This window comes from Pseudonaja textilis, chromosome 2 (genome assembly GCF_049901715.1).
Source record: "Pseudonaja textilis isolate UNSWEBS1 chromosome 2, rPseTex1.2, whole genome shotgun sequence".
NCBI lineage: Eukaryota > Metazoa > Chordata > Lepidosauria > Squamata > Elapidae > Pseudonaja > Pseudonaja textilis.
The window spans coordinates 158,327,031-158,340,757 of record NC_141991.1 but is presented as its reverse complement, the minus strand read 5'-3'; the positions used below and the strand labels follow the sequence as shown (position 1 = coordinate 158,340,757).

The 13,727-nt window shown below is 36.3% G+C and overlaps 1 protein-coding gene across 26 annotated transcripts in view; it reads left to right on the top strand.

Moving 5' to 3' along the window:
• Positions 1-13,727, top strand: part of ADGRL3 (adhesion G protein-coupled receptor L3) — a 568,292-nt gene that overhangs the window by 222,478 nt on the left and 332,087 nt on the right. For all 26 annotated transcript variants that reach the window (XM_087926212.1, XM_087926209.1, XM_087926207.1 and 23 more), the window contains one exon: positions 9,755-9,968. In XM_087926212.1, coding sequence (XP_087782338.1) covers positions 9,755-9,968 — 214 coding nt within the window. The remainder of the gene's footprint in view (positions 1-9,754; positions 9,969-13,727) is intronic.

Here is a 13,727-nt window from a genome sequence, read left to right as displayed (position 1 = left end):
TGATTTATGTTGTATTTTATGTAGTTAGTTTCAGGTTGAACTTAGTGACCTGAGCAAAACTACTTTCTGGCTGCACTCCATTATACTGAAGTTGGAGAAGTCATATATAAAACAGTAATCCAGGTTCGAGCTACCCAGGACATCAAAAATAAAGACCCAATTTCCTCATTGTGACACATTATTTATTGTGACAAAAATACACTAAGGTATATCTTGAACTCTTCTAGTATTATACAGTAGCTCACAATTTTTCTAATTGGTTAGATTATTTTCTAAACTGAAGGTTTAATTGAATACATGAAAATTCTCACTAGCAGCTGCTATTAAGAAACCTTATCTTACATTGGTTGGTAGAAGGTATCTCATTTGATCAAATAATATAATGTTTTTCTCAACACTTGCTTTTGATATGATTCATGTTTAATGTTTTATAAACTAAATGTGTTAATCAGTAATCATATTACAAATAATGCAGTTTACATGTACGAATGTATGCATTTCACAAGAACTGTCATTGTGCCATTTCCTAACTTGCTCTCATCTGAAGCATTTTCTTTTCTGAAAATATTTGAAAATGCTAAAAATTAGTCCAACCACTGTCTATTGATTAACCACTGATATATAAATCAACAAGCTCCTAAGAATGTGAAGATACCAATAGTAGTTCAGGGTTGAAATGAGGAGTCCTTGATGCTCTTCGATATTGTTTTCTTGCAGATATTTCAGTACCCAAGCTAGGTAACATCACTTCCACAAATACAACCCAAAATATGGAACAGATATGTGGGCAATATCTTCACTGTAATAAAAAAAAGGACCAATAAGAGAACACCCACAGAATCATCAATAACATATTCAAAGGAATCCAATTTACCAGAGAAGAAGTAAACAATAATTCACTACTTTTCCTAGAGATCTTGATCAGCAGAGACCACAATGGCAAACCAGAAACACAAGTGTAAAACAAACACACCCACACAAACCAAGTGCTCCACTCTCAAAGCAACCTCCCACAAGAGAAACTCTGTAAGAACTTTATTCAAGATGAGCACAAATTCACTGCAGCAACCTTGAACAACAAAAAAGGAAATAGCATCTATACAATGTATTCCAACAAAATGGATATCCATGCAACTTTATCAAAAAGTATCTGACCACCCAACCCAATACAGCACAACCAACACAAGCCCTAAAAATAATAACATTGCCATGCAGAAGAACATATCAGAAATCACCAATAGATTACTACAATCACATGGAAACAGGATAGCACACAAGACAACTAAAGCCCTTCAAAACATTGTAAGTAAACCAAAAGATCTAGTAGCCTCAGAAGGAAAAACAAGAATCATCTACAACATACACTGTATGCAGTCATTACACTGTATGTCATACAGTGTAATGACTGCAACAAACACTACGTAGACAAACAGGCAAAAGTCTGGCAGAACGCATCCATGAACAGCAACTAGCAGTCAGAAGAAATGATGAAAGCTCTTTATTTTCACAACATGTGGACAGACTTAACCATAGTTTTAATTGAGAAATTGTGACTATCCTAGACCTAGACCAAGCCAAGTCCAAAAACACTAGGGAATTTCTAGAAGCTTTGCACTCTGACAAATTAGCTATCAATAAACAAATAGACATAAACAATATCTACATACTATGCAAAAGAGACAATCAACAAGCCAAAAAGAGAACAAAAAGACCAAAACAACTCCTCACCAGCAATCAGCACCCAGATGAGCATAGATTAAGTCCAAGCTTAATATCAGACTAACAATGAAGTAAACATTATCCCATTCAAGGAACTGCCAAACAAACCAATAATAAATAGTCCAACCAATGAAACTCTAAAACTACCCCCACCAACATGAAAGGTCAAGCCACTAGAATATAGACTGAGAGCAAACCCCCTCCTTCCTTAAACTGAGGATGTTATCTGGTTTGGGTAATGAAATGTCTGCAAGAAAATAATCAAGCTAAGAGAGCACCAACAACCTCTCATACAGAGATATATTATATAATAAGTTAGTTGTTAATTAATTTAGTTACAGGTCTGTACACTATAATTTCAGATGGGGTTTGTGTGTACAGTATGTTGTATTATTGTCATAATTATGGTTGGTTACATAGCTAGATAGATTTAGCATTTTTTCCATTTATTGAATCCTTCACAAGTATCTGGGATAGAAGGTAGATGTTATTTGATGGTGTTAAAGGTATTATCACAGGATGTAAGCTGTTCTAAATAAAGCTGCCTTTTACAATTGATTGAATGTGATCTTGCAATCCTGATTCTGCCCAATCGATGTTTTGGGATTACACTCAATGCACCTATTATTATTACTCTTTCTCGTCTCTTCTGCTGTCTCCAGTTTCTGCCATATCCACTATCCATGCTATTTTGTCTTTCTTATCAACAATTGTTCAGTCTAGAGTGATATGTGGCATGGACTTGTCTACTGAATTCTAAAGTCCGAGAGTACGTTAGCTCCTTTGTTTTCTATTGTTAGTCTCTCCAGTTTTTGCTTGCAGTCAAATAGTATTTCTTATAGATATTCCAATGTATTGTTGTTATTATTTTGTCATGCTAATGTTGTCTGTGCAATCTTTGTCCACATAATTTTGAGCAGCAATTCTACATCAGATAGTATTTTCCCATATATAGAATACAATTCTATCTATAATACTCTATAATAGAACATTACAGAATATTATATCATAATATATATCATTATAAAAATATTCTATAATACCCTGTCACCATCTGATGTAGCATCTACAGCTTCAGATTGTCCGTGTAAAAAAGGTGGGATAGCCTAGCAGATGTTTTTGTTGTTTGATAGCCATGGCCTGACTCATTCCATATTGTTTACAGAAGAATTGTTGCAATGACAAACAGTAGTGGTGATACTGAGTCTCCTTGAACAATTTCTTTCTTGATATTAGCCTCGCTCAGCCTGTCACCACCCTTGACCAGCAACTGTGTCTTCCATTGTGCCATTGATCTTTGCACAAAGCTTCTGATGTTTCTACTGATTCCTGTTATTTTGATTATTCAAAAACATGGCAGGGAATTGAATGCTTTCTTGTAATCAATACAAGCTACATTCAAGCTGGTCTTTCTTCCATCATTATCATTATATTCTGAATACTAATATTATCTTCATTAAAGGTTAAAGACAATTTTCCACATTGATTCAGTATTGTAGATAGATGTTTGTTGACTTTGCAGCCTAGGACTGAAAGATGGTGACTGGTCTAAGGTGATGGCTAAGGAAGGGCCAGAACCTGGGGATCCCTTGTTCCTAGTCAGCTCCTTAAATTGAGCAGCCGCATCAGAAGTTTAGTAGCCATCAGCTATGTTATACAACCCAAATTACTGTATTTTGCAATTTACTATTTTAAATTACTGTATTACTAATGTAACAAAATAAGACGATAGAAGGGGACCTGGGGAGTTTTTTTGTTAGTGAACAGATCTTCAACACAAGAAAGCAACATTCTTTTGAAATTGCCGGTTAGAAATTATTAATTTGCCTGAGAGAGAAGTCGATTTTTGATCTTAGTAAGTCTTAGTAAGTCTATGATGGATGAACCTAGTAGAAATGAAGTCCTTTTCTTTTTCTTTTCTTTTCTTTCTGTTCTTTTCTTTTCTTAAGTGACTCAGGCTAACTGCTTGTGAATTGTATGGTCATGTAGTATTCCAATATACTGTCTCCCCAAAGGTTGGAAGGGGAAGGAAGGGCTTAAACATTCTGACTACATGCCCAGCCCAAAAAATCATATTCTATTTCCCTTTTTAAAATGTAGTTATTTTTCATTTTAAAAATACCAGACACAAGACCGCAAGAAGAAACACTGCTTTGTCCTACACAACAAACAGCAAAACAGATTTTATATCTCTCTATAACAAATTTGTTCCAATCCTAGACAAGTATAAGTATCTGAAATTATACAATAAAGTATAATTTTGAAGTACAGTGATTCAGTTAGTAAGACATCACATGACCCTGCTGTCATTGAATGAATCACTGCGGTTATTAAAGGGGCCATGAGACTGCAACTTGAAATTTCACTGCATGTTTCTCTGTTGACTCAGCTTGTTGGAAACCTAGGAGTGAAGCACCCAAATCTCAATTATGTTACTGCAGGAATGCTGTAATGGTCGTAAAAGTTACCTACTCGGCACCATCACAATGTAGAATGGTTGCCAGACAGGGCAGTTCTTAAGCAATATAATGTGTATGTTTCCTTTTTTATGTGTATGATTTCTTATTTTGGTCCTAAAGTTCATCTCTTCATTGGCAAACCAACAGTTTTCAGTGAATCCTGAGAAGTTCTCATGGTATATTATCTCAATCCTATTTGCTATGTTTGAGATGACATGGCCTAGCCAAGAGTAGATAGGGAATAGTGACAGGAAACCTCTTAGACATATCTTAAAATCAGCTATGTATTAGTGGTGGAGACTCTCTCCAGGTGATGGAATGCATCACAATAATAAAGCTTAGGGTCATTTAGTATGGAATATTAAGAATCCAGTTTCTTTAAAAATGGTGTTGGTCTATGGAACTGAATTATCAGATCATAGCTTTCTTTAAGTTTCTCCAACTCCAATCACACATTATATTGTACATCATATTCCTTTTCAATTAAATTTCATTTTCAAGGTTGAATGTGATGTAGAATGCACAAAGAGTATTACAGACAGATTTATTTATGTATTTATTTGCACTAACAAGACCACATGCCCACCTAGAGTAGTTGTGGGGGTCTTAGCTACTGCTTATATTATTATCCTTGCAATTGTAATTTTAGTATCATTCAAGACTATATTTTTTTATTCAACTTGCATAACTGCATAATTATATTTTATGCATTCAGTCCAAAGCTTGCTTTCAAAAGCACAAGAAAGCAAATAAGCAGTGAAGGGTTTTTCTGTTTGGTTTTCTTTATGAAGTTATATTAACAGTTCTTTAATTTGTGCTTCCTTATGCCTCCCTTGTTAGATAGTGGTGTCATTGATTTTGAATCTGTTTGAGTGTATAAAAGCAGTGTTGATTTTATACATCTGAAATTACTAACAGCTGATGTTTAAACCAAAGAAGTAAAACTGGAACAAACATTGATAAAACTTACCATTTTAAATACCCACCCCTGAATAGTTGTCACAAAACACAGATGGCCATTGGATGCCCCAAAGCATAATCCAGATTGCCAGAACAGCTGGCTGACAAACAGAGCTGCGGAATCAAGCCAAAGTACTGATTTTGATGTAATGCTTCATTTTGCCACTTTTTTTCTGACAACTGCTAAGGATCTCTTAACACAAGGAGGAGAATGAAGAGGGAAGTGAGATATATTACATGGTTTGGAAGGGCAAGATGAATACAATGACTTGAAAGCCATCAGGTTACAGCTCCATGAGGGAAATTGTTGTCTCAGGATTCCCTCATGTTTGTCCCAAACCTCATGGCCTAGCTTCCAAAGCTCACTGCCGTGCTCGTCATGGAACATGGTAGGCTCTGCCAAATAGAGTCAGCTCTGGAACTGAAACAGAATCAAAATTAATTTGTTCATGTTTCCAACTCGTAAATATATGGTTATACTCTTGATGCTAAGTCAATAATGTTGCATAAAGAGGCTGAACATTTCTAACATTTCAGTTCTAATTTAACTAGGAAAAAATAACCTGTATGCCAGATGCTTGATTGTAATATCAGTAAATCTGCCTTAAATGTTCTGTTTATTCATTTCATTTTTAAAGCTCAGGTGAGAAAATTAATTTTCCTTTCATTTCCCTTTCCTTTCCTTCCCTTTCTTTATTATTCAAGGTAGAATAGTAGGTTTCTACTGGCTAGCATTCTTGATTTAGTTTACTGGTCTTCCCCATGTTGAAGTTTCCTGGCTACCTAGACTCCCAATGAAACACCTTCCCCTGATATTTGGATAGTCCCTCCTTTCATTGCTTTCAATCAATGGTGTCCAAGAGATTTTTTAATCTTGTGTATTTCAGTGTACCTAATATCTATTAGCTAGTTTGTGTTACTTTATATAATATAGCCAGACATATTTTTTTAAGTAAATTAATAAATAAACATGTTGTCCTTTTGGTCATCATTAAAGTGTGGAAAGCACTGTAGAACACTGCAGAGATGATTATACACATTGAAATTGAAGATATTCATACACACTTGGCTACTTTGTAATTATGCTATTTTGAGACCATCACAGTTCATTTCATCAGTCATCAAAATTTTACTAAAAGTCTCTTCTCTTTTGAAAGATACGTTAAAAGTACATTCTTTTTCATCACGTTGACTAAGAAATGGTAGAGAAAAATGCAGATTTTTCTCTATATGGATTCTAGAAGTATTTCATCTTGTTCTACGATCACACAGATAAGATTAAGATTTTCCTTTAAATTTTCAATGATTGTACATTTTTCTAGCTAGATTGTTCCAATTTTAATAGTTAGAAGGTAAATAAATAAATATACTATACTCCCAGTGATTCTGGGCAGTTAAAATATTTAAAAACAAGAAACAATACAAATATATAAAAACAGAACAAACATATATTTTCTTTGTTACATTCTGCACAAACCTAACATAGATAATATTTGTGAGATTTTCTAGCTTGTTTATAAACCATCTCACTTTTGAGATTTCTTGGAAAAAATACCTTTTCAGTTCTCTCGCCTGTTTTCCTACCAGAATGTCCAAAGTTAAGGTGAATGGATTTATAGCTCTGATTTGCACCTTCATTGTTGTTATTACTATTACTACTACTACTACTACTACTACTACTACTACTACTACATTATGGCATGCAAATTAGCTGTCTTATGGGCTTGGTGAATCACAATATGTTTTTTTTTACCCCAAAATATATTATTGAGCCCCCTCCTCACTTGCCCAAATACCTTCCATATTGGTCTCTATTGACTTGATTTTGTTTTACTTTGTTTGGTTTCCGGGCAACTTGTAAGCAAGGCTACAGCCATTCACCATTTTATCTCTGCTGTTTATTGGAAGCTAATGATATTGTTCAAGATATAGGCACTTTCTGAAGCTCGTTTTCTGCAGCATACTCCCTTCTGTGATGGGTTGAAAAAATCCTAGGACACTATGACACCCAAGGATACAATTTTGGGACAGAGGACAAAAATTGTTTGATTTAGTCTTAGTTTACAATAATGTAGAGACTCATCCTAAGGAAAATATCAAATGCCATTATTGAGCAATTATTTTTTTCTCCAAGGGTAGAGAATTAGTTCCTGTTGCCAAGATGGCGCCGACAACGGCTGCTTCAGTGAAATGCTCTCTAATGATTTCTTTATTCCTTATTATTATCTGGAATTCACTGTGGATTTCATACTCACGAGACCATCTGCTAAGAATTAGGCAATGTTTCCTTAAGGAGCAGCTTTCTGATTCCCCACCCCCACCTCTCTTTGCAAACGTGGAGGAGATTCTAACCAATTCCCCGGTGCTTAACGAATGTACCTTTTCTTTATGTATACTGAGAGTATTTACACCAAGACAAATTCCTTGTGTGTCCAATCCCACTTAGCCAATAAAGTATCTATCCTATCCTATCCTATCCTATCCTATCCTATCCTATCCTATCCTATTCTTAAACCCTATAAAGCCAAAACACTACTTCTGATATTATTCATTACTCAGATGGGAATCTATGCAATGAAGAATGCCATGAAAGTGCTACAAACCACATTTTTAAGAGCCATTCTTGCTGCCCCTAGAGATGTATCCCTTGCCACTCTTAGACTTGAGGTGGGGATGCATATAATAGAGCTGAAGGCCTGGAGCATGAAGATTAATTATTCTCTAATGGTCTATTAGCCTTATTATTCATGGAGGGCTATTTTGTTACCTGGAGGGGTGCTATAACGTCTGAGTAAGCGTGTTATAGGCTTCTTACTCTGAATTATGAAAAAAACCAGGCATGTACTCTCATAATGGATAGATGTTATAGAGGTCGTTAAGATGCCCCAGACAGTAGAGCTGGATGTCAAGGACACCTTGGTTGCTGGCCAAATATTAAACATCTCTCACATTCCCTGGGCTGAGGAAGGATTAATACATTATATTCAACACTTGTACTGAATAGATATGCCAATCCCTTTTATCTGAACAGGTTTGCCCTTGTGGTTGAGAAGATATCAAAGCAATTGTCCATGTACTGCTGTACTGCAATTTCTAAGGGCACCGTGCCAGCTTAAGAATATATGATGCCCATAGAGCTTGGTGATTGATGGTGCCCATCAGTCTGAACACTTGCATTTAGAATGATTTTGAAGGGGTGTGTGAGTTAGTGCTCCCTAAGCAGCCTAGGTCACTGCCTACTCTTAATCTAAAAGCAGTCCTGGCAGGCACATATGGAATTCCCTACCTGTAACAGTATTGTAGAAAAACAAACTTTGATTAAATAAAATTCCTGGTTTCAGGTTCCAGTGCTACCATTATTAGTAGTGGAGCTAAATTCTGTATTGCTGTTCTTGGAACATGCTATCAAACATTGTATCTCCAATTACTATGATTTTATATGTTTGCATGTGGATCATTGATCATCATAATCAGGCAAGGGCTACTGAGGTGGAAATGTCAAAACTGATGAAGAGTTCTATTTTCATGAGGTTTATAAGTCCAATATCAATTCTCTGCAACAAATTGTCTGTTTCAAGCACCACTGATCCTAAAAATAGACACTTTCCTTATAAGTCTCCCTCATCTGCAAGTATTTTCATGTTTTTTAGAACCCTGCTCTGGGGGGGAATATTCTTAGGTTATCCCTGGTTTTATTAGGGGATCTAGTCTTTAGGGGATTTATCTTATTTGATTTTTGTTACTCTCCTAGCCCATTCATAATAATAAGAAAAAATTAAGATTCAGTATGGATACAGAAGTACAATATGTGTTCAATATCAGTGTTAAGTTAACTTTATATTATCGAAACACCTTATAATGTGAGCTGTTCAGTAATGCAGAGGGAGTTTAATTGCCCTCGTCATCTCAGTTTTTTGCAAGCATCTCACCAGCTATTTGAGAAACAGAATATTGGACTGGTGATCATTTGACTTGATCCATCAAGTTTCTAAATGAAGCGAACATTAATTAACATGTATTATATTATATTGTCTTCATTTTGGATGCAAAAAAAGCCACTTTTCCAAAAATTGTAACTGTCAAAAAAATTGGAATCTTGTGAGGAAGACAGCAACAAAAGGAAAACATAAATAATATATAAATAAATAATAGCTATCAAAAGGGGATGAATGATGGGGACTGAGGAGAATATTTTTTATTAATATTTTGAAAAACAAAGGGTTGTGGGCTTAGTTGTGATAAACAACAAAAGAACCATCTTTAAGTTAGGGATTTGCAGTGCTTCGGATTCAGTTCTGAAAAGTTGCTTTGGAGTACATAAGATTACTAGAATAATGTCATTTGCTGTATTTGAATTCCTATGTACATTGAAGCACTGCACAGTCCTACCGTGCTTCTAAATTCTTGCCTGTTACATAAATAAGTTTCTCCAGTTATTCATGGGTGAGTGGAAGACACTCTTCATGTGCTTAGGTTCATGTGATAGGTTTGAAAGGCTACATAGAATGACCCAAGTTACTTTGCAAATCATTTGATTTGACACTTCTATAAACTATGGGGAATATTTTTGTTTAAGATGCTTTGGTATCTTCTAAGCATCTCTCTTATTTCCACAGCTTTTAGTCGTGCTCCTGTTCCTATGGCAGTGGTCCGGAGGGAACTCTCTTGTGAAAGCTACCCAATAGAGCTCCGTTGCCCAGGAACAGATGTTATCATGATTGAAAGTGCCAACTATGGCAGGACAGATGATAAAATCTGTGACTCAGATCCTGCTCAGATGGAGAATATCCGCTGTTATCTGCCAGATGCTTATAAGATTATGACTCAAAGGTAAGGTTTGAACATTCTTGCTGGATGGGTTTTGCTTTAATCTTGCTTGCTATTTATGAAAGTCTGTTACTGTTTGAGGTTGTTAAGGTATTTGCAATCTGTTTTCATGCTTCACAGCTATGGTAGTGTAAAAATGAACAAAAGAGTGAGTTACAAACCACAGAACTTTATTCAGATCTTCGGAAATGATTTTAAACTAAACTCAGTATTTATTGTACAAGAACCTCAAGTTGTTATGACCTTGATTTAGACATGTTTCATCTGTGGTCCCTTTATAGTTTCTCATTTCCTTTTATCTGGTGCCTTTTCTTTCTTTTTTTCTATTGACTTGCCACCCTAAAGCACATATTTTCTCTTGTCCTAAATTTTCCAGGGATTAGAAACTGGTCATGGAAGTATGTATTACATTAACTTCAAATGTGACTAGAAAATATTTAGAAGTGGATTTTTTTTTACTGGAATCCTTACAACTCCGTGCTTTGCTTTTTCCTTTTTTCCTTGTTTGAACTTAGTCCCACTTTTAATTTAGACCTTTGTAGATGTCACAGATGCTTCACATATGTTCGCTCCATAGTCCTTGCCCACCCATGTAAGGTGAGTTGTAGATGAGGGGCCTGAAATTGACTGACAGAGCTCTAACCTACTGAGTTAATGGCAGACGCTAGAATTAAAACAGGATTCCTTATTTAATAGTCCATTAATTTAGACAGTACACCACACATAATCATAAGACGTATGTCAGCATTCCAAGTAACTTCCCCAACAGAATAAAAACTCCTAGGCAAGCATATTCCTCAAAGTACAGATTTATTAGGCATGTCACATTGGCACACCTGGGGAAACCCGAATCTAAAGTCCCTCGGGTTTCCCTCTAGTAAAAAAAAAAAACATTTTCTCTCTTCCTGCTTCATCAGACCATCACATAGCCCAATCAGGCCATAATCCAAAATTCATCTGGACTCACAGCCCACCTCTTCACACCTGGTGGGAACATCCTTGGTTCACAGAGGAAAGAATTTTATTTTGGTTACAAAGCCCTCACTTTCTCTACCTCTCCCCATCCTGTTTCCACAGCTCACCCAGCTACTGCTGTGGCAGCCCTGGAAACACCAAGGAAAATGGCTCCAGGGCTGAAAAAGTACTTCAAAATTTAATCATTCCTTTTATGAGATTCTCATCCTCTATTCTGCCCTCTGGTCTTGTTCCTTCTTTAAAACAAACAAGCCAATCACTTCTGAGTGTGATACTCACATTTACTTCCAGCTGCAAATTAGTATATAATCCTCTTCTTGGTAGCTAACATTGCCTACTTAATCTTGCTTCCCTTTAAATGTATATGTGCAATATTATAATCTCTATTGGAACAAATATATTTATGTCAGCTTTGAGTTGGCCTTTCCTTTATATAAGTATGTCATAATTCCTGACAGAATATCTTTCTTATAAAGAAGCAGCATCATTCAACAAAACGTTCCTAAATTTCACATATGACCCCAATGTTCCCAGAGATTATCCACAATTTATTTCTGAAATACTTAATGTCTATTTTTGTTGAAAAGCTTTCTAAATATCCAACCACATTTTTTATCATTTCATTTTAAATCCTCATTAACATTAGCTGTAGTAAGCATTTATGTCCAGAAAATATAAAACTAAATGCATTTTTAGCTTGAAAGCTAGCCTGGCAGGCTTTCATCTTAAAATAATAATTGATATTTGAACCTGTAATGGAAATGATGGCATACTTTAACTATTATCTGTAGTCTCCCTCATTTTTGTTATATAAAATGTCTAGTGGTTGTTTAACTATGAGATTATTTATTTCCTGTTTATTTGTTTACTCTTTTAGAGGCATGCAAGATTTTCAATTTTATATGTATTATATATGGTTTTCACTTTAATGAAAATATGAAGTTAAAATTGCAGTAAAGCTGGACTGTTTATGTGCAAGAAATACAACCAACATATTAAAATATTATTCTGTATGTCTAGTACTCTTGTCATTTGAAAGACTGTCGTTCCTATATTTCTTAAGTGTCTTCTGATTGAAAGAGTACTAGTCTGTAATGTATCTCAGAACAATATGTACATTTTTTGCTAAAACACAAACTTAAGATAAAATATATAAAAACTGTTCCATACTAGCAGGCTTGTAGGCCTGCATTCCTATTGGTCCGGAAAAGCTGGGCCGTGATTAGATAAAACTAAGCGTTCTGATTGGTTCTTATTCGGCTGCCGCGATTGGGTAAAACCAAGCGCGGCAAGCTCAAATGCATGTCATAGGCTGCCTAGCCGCAGCCAGCTCTATAAAAGGAGCTGCCTTGGCTGGGAGTCTCGTCTCAGTATCTGGTTTCCTAATAAAGAGCTGTTGTCACTATTTCGAGTCTTGTCTCTCCTTGGGAACCACCGCCCAGACATAACAAAAACAAATTAGAGTTAGAAAAAGGAGAAACAAAATTGAAGAGACCCCCTCTTCCCCATTCCTGTATACAATCTGTAGCAAAAAGTGTCATGGGGGTTGGACAGTAAGCAACTCCCCATTATTATTTCTGCTATTGTGGTTTGCAACAATCCTCCCCAAACAGCTTACAGGCAGGGACTGCTTGTACAAACAATTATACATCAGAATACAATAAATACTACTTAAAAACAAATGAATGTTATGGCATCTTCACAGATAGCAGTTGCTACCAATGGCCCTATGAGAGGAAGAATCCAACTGAGCTGCCTTCTGTGTAGTCTTTGTTGTCTGCATTTCTCCCTCACTCTGATTTTCTAATGTGATAGCACAGTGTTCAAAAATCAAGGGAAATACTTTTTAATCCATACTGGGCATTAGAGATTGGTGGTGATCCTCTTACAACTCTCCTAGTGGGAGATCCTTTTCAAGAGCAAAATCACCAATCCATTAGTCTCTTCCTTACAAATTGGATGTAAGCCAAATTCACACATACATGATGTAAAAAAGAGAAGTGGGGAGGGAGAACTATTAAATTCCTCTTCTGGCTCAGTTAGAAAGAAGAGATGTGATTTGTCTGACTGAAGGGGCAATATTCTAGGTCAACTCTATTGGAAACATGGTCAGAGATTATTACTGACTTTAAAAAAGTTTAAATCTCCTGAGGAGATTAATTTTATCTAGGGGGACTGAGAAAGATAATATAGTCAAATCTTTTTGTTTTTGCTTTGAGAAAACGTGGAAGAAGTACCAGGTGATTGAGGAGAGTCAATATCCCTACTTCCAAAAGGGATTAGAAAACCTGTGACCCATTGGGTCATTGTTTCAGAACTATTCCCTTACTTAAACTGAGAAACAGTCTGACCAAGGCCAAAAAGGCAGTGGGAGCAGGAGCAACTTTTGATTTCCTGCTGCCTTGACTGCCTTTTGACAGCCAAAGTTAGGATTGGTCTACAGCAGGGGGGTCAAACTTAGGCTTAGATCTGGCCCATGGGGCCTCCCTGGAAACAGCAAAGGACTGGCCCCCAGCACGGCCCTCCTGGGTTCCATTTTTGGCCATGACGGCTTCTTGCAGCCCTCTGCCAGCAAAAACAGAGCTCAGGGTGGTCCCTCTGAGCTCCTTTTTGCTGGGAGAGGGCTGCAGGAGGCTGTTGTATCCAAAACTGGGCCCGTGGGGGCCACACAAAGCCCCCCTTGAGCTCCATTTTTGCTGACAGAGGGCTGCAAAACAAACTAAAAACAAAAGGAGAAATATTTCCCCTTTTACCTTTGAGCATGCAAGAAAGGGACAGGAAAGGAGA